This window comes from Phodopus roborovskii, unplaced genomic scaffold, assembly GCF_943737965.1.
Source record: "Phodopus roborovskii unplaced genomic scaffold, PHOROB, whole genome shotgun sequence".
Taxonomy (NCBI): domain Eukaryota; kingdom Metazoa; phylum Chordata; class Mammalia; order Rodentia; family Cricetidae; genus Phodopus; species Phodopus roborovskii.
The window spans coordinates 11,987,331-12,002,612 of record NW_026126408.1 but is presented as its reverse complement, the minus strand read 5'-3'; the positions used below and the strand labels follow the sequence as shown (position 1 = coordinate 12,002,612).

Sequence of the window (15,282 nt, the reverse complement as noted above, 5' to 3'; positions counted from 1 at the left end):
GAGCTCTGCCTGCCCGCTCTGTTTTCTTGTCTTTCCTTCTGTTTAAGCACCCCCTTCAGTAATAAAGCCCTGTGTTGTGGAGCCACAACCGTGCTGGGAGATGTTGAGGCAGCTACTTAGGAGGGAGATTGTGATGCCAGAAAATGGACTTTGTGTGCCCATGCCTGTAAGCTTGGCTGCCTAAGAGCCTTGGCTGGGCTGCCTAGGACGCAGTTGCAGCCATGGTCAGCAAGAGCAGTGGGAACAGTAGGGACATGGTGTTCTAGGATGCAAAAGATACTTCTTTCCCCAAACTCATCCCTCACTGTGCCATTACACGCAGTTTTCTCTCCTTAGCATGCCTCATCCCTAGATGTCTGTGGGAGAGCCTGGTGCTTTGGAACCCTGCAACACTGGGAAGATGGAGGCCTGCAGATCAGCCCCACCTCAAGTGGTCTTCGTTCATCCCACCCTTGGTGGCAGAGTTCTCACTAATTCTGGGAACTGCCTGGTTGTAGAAGCAGTGCTAGGCTCTTGAGTTCCACTGAGTCACTGAGTTTGTGCTTGCTAATCCAGGTCCCATCACACTGCCTTTTAAACCCAGATAGTGCTGACTCCCGCCTCTGTCCTGCTTGTAAGGGGAACTTAACTCAGGCTCCACAAAACAGCTGTAGTTCACTGCCAGGAAGACCAGCCCTAAAGTTGAGTCATCTCAACTGGATTTTCAGATGGCCAGAAGGTAACCTGTGCACAAAGGCCAAGACCAGGTGTCAACTGTGGGACTCGGGTGCCTCGAGGGGGCCTGCAGTGCTGGCTCTTACACTGGGACCATAGGTGCCACTGAGCTGTGCCTTCTGGGTCCTCCCTGAGCAAGAAGGTATAGATGCTGATAAAAATTACTGAAGGCTCAAGATGGTGGAGTACACCTTAAATCCCAGCACCCAGGAGGCAGAGGCTGGATCTTTGTGAGTTCAAGACCAGCCTGGTACAGAGCTAATTCCAGGCCAGCCATGGCTACACAGAAACTGTCTCAGAAAAGAAGTGGATGAGAAGGCCTGAAGAGATGGCTCAACAGTTAAGAGCACTGGCTGCTCTTCCAGAGGACCAAGGTTCAAGTCCCAGCCCCCACACGGCAGCTCACAACGATCTGTAAATCCAAGGGTACAGTTTTACAGACTGAAGTGAGGGCTGCTTCCATGTGTATCTAGGAGTTTTAAGAGTAGGCCATACACACCATTCCATAGTCCTTCCCTGCCCAGAGATGCTCATATTATGCCCTTGGTCTTCACAACCCTCCACAAAAATAAAATAAAATCAGCCAATACCCAGGTCCCACACTTTCACTAGTCTGTGGTCTAGCCTTTATTTCCCTAATCCTTGAGGGTTCATTAGTTGTGAGAAGACAACCAGATTCCGTGTTCCCCCTCTGACAGGCACAGGTGTGGGCAGGGCTTAATTTTAACTATTGGTAAGGAAAACTCAAGAAATAAATAGGTCAGGGAAGGCAGACAAGAAAGCTGCCACCTCTGTCACCCCCACACCAGTGGGCATGAGGGGTGTGGTTCTTGTTAGAGGTGCTAAAGAAGAATGGGGGCTGGGCTTGTGCATTAGCCAGGCCTCTAGCCGTCACTCAGATCACCACACTTGAGACTAGAGGGCCCAGAGATTCTTCTGTGAACTGAGCTCTGGAACCAGCATCTTTCCAAACCACATGCCTCCCCTTCCCAGCCGCCCTGTCCTGTACCAGTGACAACCAAAGAAGACCCCAAGTATCCGTCAGAGCCAAACGCCTACAGTGGGAGACTGGCAGCGTGGGAATATCTGACCACTACTTATTCCTAGAATCAAAGAGCAGCTGGCCTACATCTAGCCACTGTCCCCTCTCCCAGGAACTGTCCTCAGACTGCCCCATGGAAAACCACAGGATAGCTATGATGACGTCAGAGCAAAGCCCAAAGCAGAGACTGGGTGCTGGGCATACATAGGCCTGTCACTGGTTCATCAGGGCCAAGGGTCAAGTGCCTAATCATGGGAGCAGATGGAAAGAGGGGACCTCATTGACTGAAGTGACACCCTAACTCTGGAGCAGCTGCAGGCCAAAACCCACAGAGCGTGAAGGAGAGGGCACTTTGGGGAAACTACACTGAGCCATCTTCCCTTGCTCTCTAACAGGAACGTAAAGGGCTGAGAAGTCTATGGCATCTGACAGGCTGCATTCTGCCACTATAGAGCCACCTATTGACACACAGGCCACCTTTACCCTTCTGTGAGGATGGCAGGAAAAGTCTCCCCAGGGCAGGTGGGGAGCAGTGCCTCCTCCCCAAGTCTTCTTCACAAACGTAGGGCATGCTCCTGGCTCTGTCCCGGAGGGCCACAGCTCCCAGTGGGTCTCCCCTGGAACACTCAGAACCTTCAGAGCAACCTGTCTTGGCCCAGATTTTCCCTGCGGGAAGGGCCTGCCCTGGGAGTGCTGTTTCTGGCAGACTCCATGGCCTCTGCTCCCAACACTCAGGCTGTGCAGCCGCTGGCCGACAGTTCAGATCTTGGGTCTCCAGCCTTTGATGAACTGCATGATCTTCTTGACCTGAAGCTTGGTGAGGTGGAAGTCATCAGCCAAGATGTCTTCACTGAGCTGCACGAAGATGCTTCCATCAATGCGTTCTCGGGCAAAGAAGCTCACCACGTCCTCTGAGAGCCCAATGAAGCGCAAGCTGCGTGAGACCTCTTCCAGGGAGAGGGCTGATAAGTCTGCCGGTGGCTGCCAGGAGGTGGCATCCCGGACTCCAGCCGCTGTGGCCCCCTCCCTGGGACTGCCAGGAGGCCCTTCCAGGCCCCCTTGGGTGAGAAAGAGTAGGGTCCCTCCTGCCTCAGGCCCCTGCAAGGCAGCTGGTGACAATGAGGCGGGGACCTGCCTCAGCACCAAACCTTCAGGCTCAAAGGCCTTGGGAGGACCAAGCGGTGAAAGGCAGGGTCCAGACCCAGATGCCCCCACAGCTCTGGGCTCCTGGCAGCGCAGCAGCTCCAGTTCAGGACTAGCCTGCCCCAGCTCAAATGGGTCCAAGGGTTCCAGCGCTGGCTCCTGCCACTCAGAGGAAGACAAGGAGGAGGAGTAACTGTGGCCCTGTGGGCCTGGGCCTGGGGAATGTGTAGGACTGGAGGAAACCAGGACACCAGAGGTGGATGTGGACCCAGAGGAAGAGGTTGCTGGAGCAACTGAAGGGTGGGCAGGCCCAGAGAAGGGGTTGAGGGCACCGAATGGAGCAAAGCGCTTCTGGGGGTGGGAGGGCTTGAACAGAGGTGGACAGCCATGGTAGTTTTTAACCACTGGGGTGTCAGCCCCTAGGAGGGAGGTGGTTCGAGCACTCAGGGGCTCTGCTAGGGCTCTTGAGACCTGGCTGGGCTGAGTGGTGGTAGAAGGCATGGGCCCTGGGGGCGGGCGACTAGAGGATTCGCTGGCTTTGCAATCTCCCCAGGTGCAAGGGTAGCAATAGAGGGAGTATGCATCCGGTGACGGGGAGCCACTGGCACTGCGGGATCCTGCCCTATAAGCAGAGACAGGCACATACGGTGTACACACAGGCAGAGAGAGAGGGAATTGACAGTCACACACCTCAGCAGGAAACCACCCCTCCACTCTCACCAAAGCTAGGGACCCCTACAATCCCAAAGCCTGAGACCCTCTTGAATCCTCAAAGTCCCCAAGTCATGTCAGAACTGAGAAAGCACAAACTGAAAAATAAGTGATCTCAACACTCTTCCTCAAGAGCTAGGTTCAATTCCCAACACCCACATGGTGGCGCATAACCATCGGTGACTCCAGTTCCAGGGGATCTGATGCCTTCTTCTGACCTCCATACATACATACAGACAAAACACTCATACACATAAAATAAAACCAACAAATCTAAAGAGAGAAAGAAAGAATGAACGAACAACGGTGCTTTCCTGTGGCAGAATCCCAGTGTAGGGACGACCACCCACCACCATGCCACCAATCTGGGCAAAGTCAAGGACCAATGCAGTGACTCACCCATCCTGCAGGCCAGAGGAGTAATAGGAGAGGCTGGAGCTGGGCGACTGGACAGGCTGCAGCTTGGGAAATCGGGGTGGCACTGGCGGGCTGCCCGTGAGCCCACCACAGCTGCTGCCACCCCGGGGAGGTACGGGAGGGGCATGAAGGAGGCGGCACTCTTCCTTTACCTGAAGACAGAACATGACTGCCTCACAAGGCAGGTGGCCCTCCTTATCTCACTTCCCAAGCAGGTGCCTCTGTGGGTCTGGGCCTAACACCTTATCCCACCCAGCAGGGAGACTGCCCTGTCTAGATAACCCAGCTATCCACCTGGCCCATCTACAGCCTGTTTTGCCCTCACATTCGGTCCACAATAGTCCCTTATTCCACCATAAATTCACTGTGAATATTAGTAGATGGGGGAGGGGCAGATAGAAATGCTCGGGAGGGGAGGGGATAGGGTTGGTGACGACAGACAAAAGGGAAGGACAGGACCTACCACCTGGGTCCTTCCAATTTAAGTTTCCCAAAGAATGTCCTGAAGACACAAATGGGGACCTGCTAAAAATCTTCCTCAGAGCAGAACATCTCAGAGCCTATAATGTGGTTCTAAGGGTTGCTAGAAGTCATTTCCTACATTTACAGCACACGGGAACTTCACCTTTGGGTAACCCTGTTTCCAGTTCACCCTTAATTCTCCTTGCCTTGCGTGAGTGCTCTAGTGTGTTCCCCTCTCCCTTTCCCTCTTAGCTCTGACCATCTTGTCGCACCGCCGAAGCCCGGGTGTCAACACCTTTGTGGCCCTCTAAAACCTACCCAAGTTCCCTCGAGCACAGAGCAGAGCTGACTCACCGCCTCGGATTTGGGGGGGACAGGAGGCGGTGGTGCCTCGGGCTCGTGACGTGGGGTCCCCACGGTCCCGAAGGAGATGAGGTCCGGCCCTGGCAGTGGCCGGACACGGCCATCGGCGAGGTTCTCGGGGGCCTGATGCACCCATAGCTCCTCGTAGGGAATCTCGGCGCACGCGGACTCGGGCGCCCCCGCCCAATCGGGGCTCACGTATTCCTGGTCGCCGTCGCCGGGCGCGAGCAGGGCCGGCCCGAGGCGACCCGGTGGTCCCGGGACTCGGACGGGCCCGGGGGCGCGCGGTGCGGGCAGACAGAGGCGCGCACGGCGCGGGCTGGCACAATCGTCGGCGAGCTCTGCGGGCGCCTCGCGCACCGCCGTGGAGTACTCGTCCGGATCGAAGCGCTCGCGGCAGTAGGAGGCGCTGTCGCGCACCAAGCGCTCGACGCGCGGGTCCCCGGCCAGCAAGCCCTGCGGCAGAGCGAAGCGCGGCGTGTCGGTGAGCAGCAGGAAGTGCAGCGGCGCCGGACCCTCGCGGCGCAGCGCCAGCCCCAGCACCACCGTCTTGGAGATGATGCTGACTAGCTTGTAGCAGTGGCCCTCCCGCACCGGGTGTAGGTCGTAGGGGTTGCGTGGCGGCCGGCTGGGCACCAGCACGTTCACCGGCAGCCGCACGCGCTCGATGATGGCGCGCACCGTGTGCTCGCCCTCCTGCATCTGCAGCTCCAGCGGGCTGCGCGTGCTGAAGCGGCCCTGGCACTGGAAAGGCAGGCTCAGGCTTTCGTTGGTGCGGTGGTTCATGCAGATGAGACAGGGCATCTTGCCTTTGACCGGCCTGGCGGCCCCGCCGCCACCCCCCGCAGCTCCCACGCCCCCGGGGCCACCCATTCCGGCCAGGGCCCCAGCGCGGCCAAGCTTGCGCAGCAGCGTGGTGAAGCGCGAGCGCTCCTTGGTGGTCTTGGCGCACAGAATCTCTGCCTGGCCCATGAGAGTGAGCTCGTCGCCCGCGTGCAATGTGAAGTTGTACACCTCGCTGTCCTCGCTGAACTCGCCTGACACCACCTAGGGAATCCCAGAGACAAGGTGAGGCTCGAACCAGGATCCCACAGAAAGTCACACACTGCCGAGCTCCAAGCTTCACAGTGTCTCCGGTCCTTTCCTGCAAGAGCATCTGACTGGCACTGGAGAAAAGCTGTGCGACTTTAACGTTTTCCTTAGGTCTTTAGTTACCTCATATTTGTATAGAGGTGTACTTTGAAAGTGCTTAATCATAACAGATTTTATTAAGTATAGCATTGCCTCACCCACCCAAGAAAAAGGAATTAATGGACAAGAAAGCCACCCTGAATGTTCTCATTGGGTGACCCCTCCACACACCATTCCTGCTTCTCTACCTTTCCTAGGAAGTCCTTCAGTCTGCTGAAAGCTTTTCTGGCATGGCCTGACTGTACCAAAGGGTGTATGGAAGCCAGCCTCCCTCCCTCCTTCCCTTCCTCCCTCCCTCCCTTCCAGATTTCTTCACACTCTAACCTAGGGGAAGGCGAGTTTGGGAAGGTCCTACCCTGTGCCAGGACTGACCTTGACACTGAAGGTGATGGCTTCCATCACAAAGATTCGGTCAGGAAAAACGCTGGCCACCTCCTCCACACTGCTGAAGTATCTCACCGGCTCTCGGACATCCCTAGCCTGCTCCAGGAGCTTGAACTTGCCTGCACAGGGGAGGGACACAAGATGCTGGGGAAGGCCAGGTCTCTGGCTAACTGCTATCTGAAACTCATAGTCCCTCTGGAAATTCAGGCAGGCAGAAGGCGGGTATACTGATATGCCATGTTAAAGTGTCTGTCTTGCCTCACCAGCCACACCCATGTTTGTGCAATCTACATGAGCTTAAGGACAGGCTGAGAAGAAGTCAGGCTTCACACTTGAACAGGAGAGGAACTAGCAGAGAGGGTGATGGAGGAAGGTCAGGACAGTTTCCCTGGTCTGCTGCATCCCCTCAGCAGAGTGCACTCATCTCTACAGCAGGCCGAGGATGGACAGACAGCTCTGTAAATGGCCTGCTCTCTTAAGAAATTCAAGCACAGTAGGTGAGACAGTGAGTATCCAGGGGTGACAGCGGGTGACAAGTCCTGAGGCACACCTGTGAGAAAAGAGCTCCAAATGAGAGACCTGCCCAACACGATGTGGGGGGAATCACCAAAGCTTCGCCTTTCAAATGAAAGGGACTTTCCAGGATGGGTTGGGGACATGGCCCAGAAGGAAAAGTGTTTGTGGTGCAAACCTGAGGACTGGAGTTCAGATCCCCGGCACCCACAAGGAAAGCTAGGTGGGCATGGCTGACCTTCTGCAATCCCAGCTTGAAGAAGGCAGAGATAGGAAATCCTCAGAGCAAGTTGGCAAGTCAAACCAGCAGAACGGAAGAGACGATGCCTCAATGTATAAAGTGCAGAGTTACCAAAGAAGACACCTATTGTCAATCTTAGGCCTCAGCACACATATACATGCACACACATGTGCCCACATACATTCTGACATACAGACTTGAATGACCATCACATACACATGCATGTGTACACACACACACACACTAAAACCTGGGGGGGGGGAAATGGATGAGGTCCCCTGGAGAAGTTTGAGCAAGGAAATACAGCAATCCAAGATGAGCTCTGGCAAGACCCAGGCAAGCAATCCAGTAACAAATCCTGGAGAAGACCCAGGGAACAGCACAGAGTGAGCAGACCATGGGTTACTCAGGAGAAAGTCTCCTTACAGCCTGGTGATACAGGAGGGAAGTCATATGCATGGCTAGCACACTGGTCACTGTGGGGATGGCCGACTCTCCCACGCTGGGAACCAAGAGGAAGATGGTAGAGGCAGATCCCGAAGACCAACAAGGGCCTGAAGAGCCTCCGGCAGGGCGCCATGGCGCAGTGTCACGCAGTGTCACTTGTATATGTGGGGACACCGGTGAGAGCAACAGACTGAGGCACCAGAATGCCCGTTCTGTTTGGGACAGGGTTGTTAGGAAGTGGGGAAGAGAGTCTTAACCCTTTGGGGACCCATGACCCAGAAAAATGCCCACACTGCCCCTAGTAAAAACACAGTGAAGAGGGTTACCCACTCCCAAAGCCCAACCAGAGGCGAAGGGTATCTGGAAGCTGCTGGCCAATGGTGTGGCCTGAACCATCAACACCCAGCATGGAGTAAGGAAGAGGAAGGAGGACAAGCTGGAGTGAGGGTCCTGGTCCATCCTCCACCTCCCAGACACTAAAGGAAGAGATGAAATGAAGAGGGGCCATCGTCAAGGTGAAGGAGTCTGACACTCTCTAACCTGCTGCAGTCTCCTCTGTCTCTGTATCCACACAGGAACCCCCACACCTCAACCACAAGCCAGGGCCCCCTGTGGTGAGATTTGGAGCCCAGTCTGGGTTAGATTAAGGGAGGATGTGGCAGGGAAGATCAATGTAACCATGGTATCCACCACCACCCCCCTCAGCCACGCAGCTGGTCATTTCTGCAGGGAGGAAGGAAAGGAGACCTCCTGGGAGTCATGCTTTGGCCTCTAGAAACCTTCTCTACCATACAGCTTCCTCTCCTTCCTCCCATAACAGCATCAGCAGCAAGCAAGGTCTACAGGATCTGGGGACCATCACATTCTGCAGTCTCAAAACACATTTGCACTATGCTGACCATCCTTTCCAGTCAGATGTGCCCTGCAGCTGCTCCCAAGACCTGACCCACATTGAGCACTGGGTGAGGAAGGGCAGAAGGGACTCAGTTGCTTCTGCCTAGTTAGCACAAGTCTGGATTAGGTAACTGCAGCTGTTAGGAGGGACGGAGCACAGACTTAAGACAGATGTGACTGAGTCTTGGCTGTGCCACCAGTTGCCATGTGAAATCATTTGCTTTCTGGACTTTGGTTTCTTATATGTAAAATGGATACATACTATTCTGCAGAGTCCACGGCGAAGGTTCTGGAAATAGCCTGTGCTTGGGGAAGGTGTCTGGACAAGCAGCACTGGCCTGGATTTCTCTAGACACCAAGTCACCCTGACTCCCGGCAGACTGGAGACAGAGGGCAGCCACAGTGGCAGCACCCCCAGTCCCACCCCTCCCCCGCTAGCCAAGCCTGGCCACAACCAGCCTGGACAGTGCCATTATTAATTCATTGGAAGGGCTCAGCATGGAGCCTGCACTCTGAGCCTCTTTGGATGCCCAGCCCCCTCTTTCCATTCCCATGAAGTGAGTGAGGCATCCAGCGGAAGAGGGAGCTGGGGCCCCCAAAGGCCCTGCAGGCCAGCTGTCACCCTACTGTCCTCTCATGCTCACTAAGGAGACATGAAAATGGATTGGGGAAAAGGACTGGGGGCTTTCCTCCCTCCATTTATAGCTTGCTGGGAGCTCTGTGACTTGGTTTCCCAGGATTTTAAAGATGACAGTGAATGGGAAGGCTTTCCCAAATTATTAGCCCAAAAAGGTAGGGTCAATGCCAGAGGCTAGAACAGGCACCAAAAGCCTACAAGCAGGACAGAACCCCAAGTCAGCCAGACCCTTGGGGCAACTTCCTCCCCAGAGTGTTGGAAATACAGAGGCCAGCCCTAAAAGTGTGCAGTAAAGAGATCAAACTTGAGGCAAGGTTTAATTAAGCCTTGTCCCACTGACTCGAGGGAGGCCCAGGCCAGAGAGAGCAGTGGTTAGGCCAGGGAAGGAATGTGAGCCTTCCTGGCTCCTAAGGTTGCAGCCCTTATTGGGGGCAGGGCCAGAAGAGCTGCACAGGAGAGAAAAGCCCAGAATTGGAGCCTCACTCTCCAGTTAAAAGGAGTAAAATGATGAGAACAAAATGATGATGGCCAACCCCAATCCAAGATCTGTATGTAATGCACTAGCTGTAGCTGCCCTGGGCTTGCATGGAGACATTTCTGGGTTGGCACTGGGCTGGTACTTGAGGACAAAAGCTGGCATGAGGACAAAACCAGAGCCCAGTGGTTAGGACACCTGGGTTCTGACCCTGACCTCTCCGAGTGGCCCTGTGCCCCAAGACAGGTCACTGCCCTCCTGGGGCTTTGGTTTTGTTACCTGCAAATCCAAGTGCTATATACTTCTTTTAGCAGTAGATCCCATTTTCAAACAAAACCTTTCATAAAACACCAAGAGCCAGGCCTGTTGGCATGGTGCAGGCCTGTAACCCCAACCCACTCAGAAGCAGTACCAGTTCAAGACCTGCCTGTATTACAGAACAAACCTAGGCAACTTATCAAGACCATGCCTCAAAATGAAAAGGTAGCTGAGATGGCTCATTGGTAACCTTGCTTTGCAGCCAAACCTGAACCAAGCCTGAAGACCTGTGTTTGGTTCCTTCCCCACATGGTAGAAGACGAGAATCTGCAAGCTATTCTCTGATTTCCACATCTGTTATCACACACACACACACACACACACACACACACACACACACTGAAAGAATAAAAATCTAACAAAAATTTAAAAGATAGAATGGGGATGTACCTCAGTGGTTAAAAAAAGCACTTGCTTAGCATGCATGAGGCCTTAGTTTTAACCCCAGTACTTCAACTGAATAATATATATATATATGAAAATAGGTAGTTAGCACATTCTTAAAAAGCTAAAACTTCATCATTGCTTAAAAAGCCAGTCCAGGGGTCTAGAGAGAAGGCTCAGAGGTTAAGAACACTGGCCGCTCTTCCAAAGGTCCTGAGTTCAATTTCCAGCAACCACATGGTGGCTCACAACCATCTGTAATAAGATCTGGTGCCCTCTTCTGGTATGTAGGCATGTGTAGGCATACATGCTGGCAAAATATACATAATAAATAAATAAATCTTAAAAAAAAAAAACCAGTCCAGGAAGACTATAAGTTTAACACAAAACTGGAGCAGGGGAGGGCAGTATCCAAATGGACAGGCAGCCACAAGTTGCTTTCAGCAGTCCTTGGTACTGAGAAAGTTCTAGCAGGCATTCTCTTTGTTTGCACTTGAAAAAGTTAAAGGCAGCTTAAGGCACAGCCTTGAAGCTCTCCAATTAGGGATAAAGTTTGATTTGTAGTGGCTTAAAGATGTAGGTGCATTTTGATAACTGTGGTGATACACACCTCTAGTCCCCAGCACTTGAGAGGCAGAGGCAGATCTCTATGAGGTTAGGGTCACTCTGATCTATAGACTGAGACCCTGTCTTAAAACACACACACACACACACACACAGAGAGAGAGAGAGAGAGAGAGAAATCCTGTCTTGAAAACCCAAAAACAAAAGAAATTAAAAAATTATATCTTTAATAATTACTTCAAAATATATTTTAAAACATAAGTAAAATGTGACCTAGCACAATGGCTCTGGAGGCTAAGGCAAGAGGCTAGACATAAGTTCAAAGGCAGACTGAGCTATATGGTAAAAAAAAAAAAAAAAAAAAAAAAAAAAACCTGTCTAAAATATAAAGTAAGAATCTAAAGTCTGTACACCTGAGTGCCACCTCTTCAGAAACGGGTCTCTATAGACAGTACTGAAACTCCTAAGCCCTAACTCTAACCATGTCATCATCCCATGAACATGTCCTAGCTCATCCCTGAAGCTCCAAAGGAAGGTGACCCTTGATGGCTTCTGCTATACATTCCCCCTGCATCCTTGGTCCCTGTCTGTCCTGCCTCCCCATGCTCCAAGATCCTGAGTCATCTGGCCCTAGCTGGGCACACCTGGGTACTGCAGGGGAATGTCAATCTTGGGCCCAATGACGTAGTGGCCCTCCTCCAGGGTGTGGGCTGTCACTGTTGTCCACTGGCGGCAGGAGTGGATCAGCAGAATGTCACGCTCACTGACGCCCTCAGCATACTCCCCTGGGAGGGAAAGACAGAGAGAAAGAAGGGAAGAAGAGGAACGGTTAGGAGAGGAAGAAAGAAAAGACTGGGTGACCCCCCCCCTCAGCAAGTCCCTGCCTGAGGATTGTGCCTCAAGATCTCTGCACTGCTCAGCAACACTGGGGAGGGGCAGTAGTGGGCAGTCAGCTATGGCCTCTGGGCTGTGAGTCTGGCCTGAAACTCAGAGCTCTGACTCCCTGTGGGGCCTCCGCAACTGTGCATCACGGCATCTCATTCATCATTCCACTGCAGTGTCTGCTGTCCCAGCCCAAGCTGGGGCTACGGACTCCCAGCGGATGAGTGTGGGCCAGCCAGCTCCTGCCCTCCAGGCATGTTCAGGCCTCAGGAGGTGGGGAGGAAGCAAGTTTGAAGCACTGAGCTGAGGGCATAGGACGTGGGGGAGGGGGACATCATCAGGCAGGGGTGGAATAAGAAAGACTTCACTCTTGAACCAGGCAAATTCATACTAGCACAACCCTGCCTAGTCAGTGCCCAGGCTAGGCAAGGCAAGAACCCAGGGGGATCCGTCCCTGTGGGTCCTGGCTAGGAGAGCTCACAAAGTCACTGTTAGCTTAGAGTGGCAAGCCCACAGGAGCCCACTCCTCGATCCTTCCGAGAGATACTTTCTCTCTCCACCCACTGCCACTCAGTCTCATAGTCACAGGACCTTAAAGGATGGGAGTGAGCCCTGGACACCCAATCTCACCTTGAGAAACCATTCCTTAAAGTTGGGGTAGGGTGTGCAGGGCGTTTAGGAAACAGAGTCGGGGAGGATGAAGGAGGGGTCTGGGCCCAAGAGGCTCCATTCCCAGCAACGGTTTCCAGGGGAGCAGGACTAGCAGCCCAGCTTCCAGGAGACTGATGAGGCGTATCCTGGATGCAGCTGGTGGGTACAGTGGGGGTGGGGATGTCTCCTTCCCAGCCTCCCAACACACACACACACACACACACACACACACACACACACACACACACACGGGAAACAGTTAACTCTAACAGTGCAGGAGGTTTATAAAGCATGTCCATATGCCGTGTATGAATGGGTGCAGTATCCGGGGCCTTCAAGTGAGGATCTGCCACTCTGTGTGTGAGTATGTGTGTACGAGATCATCTTGCCAGGTTTGTCTGAGACTTCCTTCTCAGCTCTCAAGCTCCTGGAAGAGATGAAGGTCTGCTCCCTTCAACTCTATAAGCTCTTTCTAGGCCTAACCTAATAGACCCCACCCACTCTTCCATAGGGACACAAGCCAAAAAGCCACACAAGTATACACACCAATAGCCAGGGATCACCATCACTAAGGTTCAAATGCTTGCCACCTAAACAGTACAACTGTCTCAGTATCCCACCAAGGGATGATTCCTGAATGTATGGGGGGGGGGCGCGGCGTCAAGGACACACCATTTCAACTACACATTCATCTTGTAATGGTGACCACAGTCATAACCACATGGTCACTGACACCAATGCTCATTCATTCATTCATTCATTCATTCATTCGATGAATGAATGTCCATGATCTTTGTCTGGCCCTCCCCCAAAAGCCAGGAGTCCAGTGGAAGACAGGAAACTACGACTACAATGGGATGCACAGGTGTCGGGGAGCGAAGAGGAGGCCTAGCCTACACAGAAGGGCTCAGAAAAGAACTCAAAGAAAGGGTGTCAAAGAGATGCGTGGGAAGTGAGCAGGAAGAACCTAGGGCAGAATTTCCTATTCACATGCAGACACAGCGCAGCTGCACACACAGTCTTGGGATCACACGCTGAACGCTGAGCGTTGAGTGAGGTCCGACCAGAGCTGGGCTGCCAGGTAGTCCTGCTAATGGACCCGGACACCGATGTCCCATAGAGCCTGTTCCAGCCTGCCTGGTGCCCACTGTACCCAGTTCTTGCTGCTGCTGGTCAGAGGAGGGGCTGCCAGTCCAAGAAGACAGCACAGGAGTCCCATTAGCATTCAGGGAAGCGAGTGTGCCAACGCAGGCCAAACCTCTATTCTTCTCACACACAAAACCCCCCGGGCCTGGCTGCCAGCCCCGGCTCCCTCTCCTCCCCCAGCCACACAGCTCCCCTTTTCCCCAACATTACAGTCCTCTCGCTCTCCCAAATAAGGTCCTGGTCCCATCATCAGAACACCGGGGGACTGCTGGAGAAATAGAATAAAAGGTGGGGGAGGGCAGAGGGTCCTGTGCTGGGGGGGGGCGCCTAGTGGGGCCGCTCACTCAGTCCTCTCCTGAGGGTAGCCCGCCCTTAACAAGGATGCCAAAGGACGGTTCAAGAAATGTCTCAAAAAAAAAAAAAAAAAAAAAAAAAAGGACTAGCGGGTGATGGTAGGGGAAAGACTTGGAGAGGCCCAAGGGATGCAGGAGGGTGAAGGTGAAAGGCTGAAGACAAAGGGATCAAGGGGGTGCGGCCGGGGCAGGGGCCTACAAGCTCCAGGAAAGTGGGGTGCACCGACGGAGCGGCCCAGAGACTCAGCAGCGCTCCTGACTCCAGAGGGGACTGAAAACTTTGTCCCTGCCCTGTAGCCAGTTTCTAACCCTGTGTCCAGATGAGGTTCAGAAAGCGCCCTCCCCCCGCCCCGGGCTCGGGGGCTCCGGTTGTCCCGGGAGCTGTCCTAGAAGGCAGAGGAGCCTCCGACCGCTGGGGACAGGGGAGCAGGGGCCACAAAGCATGCTACTGTCCGCGCTCTCCCACCCCACCTCTGTCCCCTCCCTGGACACCCCGTACCTGGCCCGAGGCAGGCGAGCGTGGGCAGGCGGCAGCGGCTGACGATGAGGTCGAGCGGGAAAGCGCCCATGCTCCAGCGCAGCCCGGCCAGCCCGGCCGCCAGCTTCTCCATGGCATCGGAGCTCTCCAGGGGCCGCCGTCCCGGAGCCCCGACGGCCAACCCCGCGCGGCTCTGGCTCCGCGCCCGCCGCCACCACCCGGGACCTTAGCGGCGCTCCCCTCCGGCAGCCCGGCCCGGCTGCGGGAGTCACGTGGCCGGCCTCCTCCCACGGGGCGCCGGCCCCCGCCCCCGCCCCATCCCCGCCCCGCGCCCCGCCCGCTCGGCCCGCCAACCCCCCGGAGTGCCCAGGTGACAGCCGGCGACCCCGCGCTCAGGATAAGGAGTGGGAAGAAGAACCAGGGTCAGTGGGGTTTTAGCCCAGTGTCCAAGGTGTCGTCCCCTTGTGCCACTGCTTCGTGGAGTCCGGATCCATCTCTGCTGCGGTACCCACATCGGCTACTCCAAGCTAGCGGCTAGAGGGCGGCGGGGATGCTTAGACTGGGGACGAGCAGAAAGGGCAGGTGACACTTGGGATCTAAGTTGCCTCCGAATCTTTGTAAGAGCGACTGGGGTCAGTGGTAGAACTCGTTTTTTCATCTTCTCCTTCTTTTCTGCTTTCCCCATCAACTTTCATTCCCTCCTGGCTGCAGCTCAGGAGTTCCCTTAGGGGACAAGCCTTTCCAGAAGCTATGGTGGCCATGATGAGCACCCAGCCTGAGGCTCACTTCACCTCAGTGTGCCTGCGGCGCCCTCTGCGGGTGCAGGCGGGTCGTAGCTGAGTGCCCTCCAAGAAGTGGACCTTGGTCCCTAA

At 54.5% G+C, this 15,282-nt stretch overlaps 1 protein-coding gene across 3 annotated transcripts; it reads right to left on the bottom strand.

The window, feature by feature from the left end:
- Window positions 1-2,342: 2,342 nt before the first annotated feature.
- Garem2 (GRB2 associated regulator of MAPK1 subtype 2) lies at window positions 2,343-14,672 on the bottom strand. 3 transcript variants are annotated; one of them, XM_051181739.1, is made up of 6 exons: window positions 14,432-14,671; window positions 11,545-11,685; window positions 6,416-6,546; window positions 4,844-5,899; window positions 4,010-4,179; window positions 2,343-3,521 (listed from the first exon to the last, which is right to left on the bottom strand). In XM_051181739.1, the coding sequence occupies exons 1-6, from the start codon at window positions 14,541-14,543 to the stop codon at window positions 2,516-2,518; spliced, it is 2,616 nt and encodes an 871-aa protein (XP_051037696.1). In that variant the 5' UTR covers window positions 14,544-14,671; the 3' UTR covers window positions 2,343-2,515. The 3 variants fall into 3 exon arrangements, with proteins under 3 accessions (XP_051037696.1, XP_051037698.1, XP_051037699.1); XM_051181741.1 differs by lacking the exon at window positions 14,432-14,671 and adding an exon at window positions 12,413-12,480; XM_051181742.1 differs by lacking the exon at window positions 11,545-11,685 and having other exon boundaries at window positions 14,432-14,672.
- Between the last annotated feature and the right edge of the window lie 610 nt (window positions 14,673-15,282).

Coding starts and splice junctions, on each gene's coding strand:
- Garem2 (XM_051181739.1), bottom strand. CDS start 14,543: ATGGAGAAGCTGGCGGCCGGGCTGGCCGGGCTGCGCTGGAGCATGGGC. Junction 11,686..14,431: donor GCTCGCCTGCCTCGGGCCAG/GTACGGGGTGTC, acceptor TTTCCCTCCCAG/GGGAGTATGCTGAGGGCGTC. Junction 4,180..4,843: donor TCCCCCCCAAATCCGAGGCG/GTGAGTCAGCTC, acceptor TTCTGTCTTCAG/GTAAAGGAAGAGTGCCGCCT.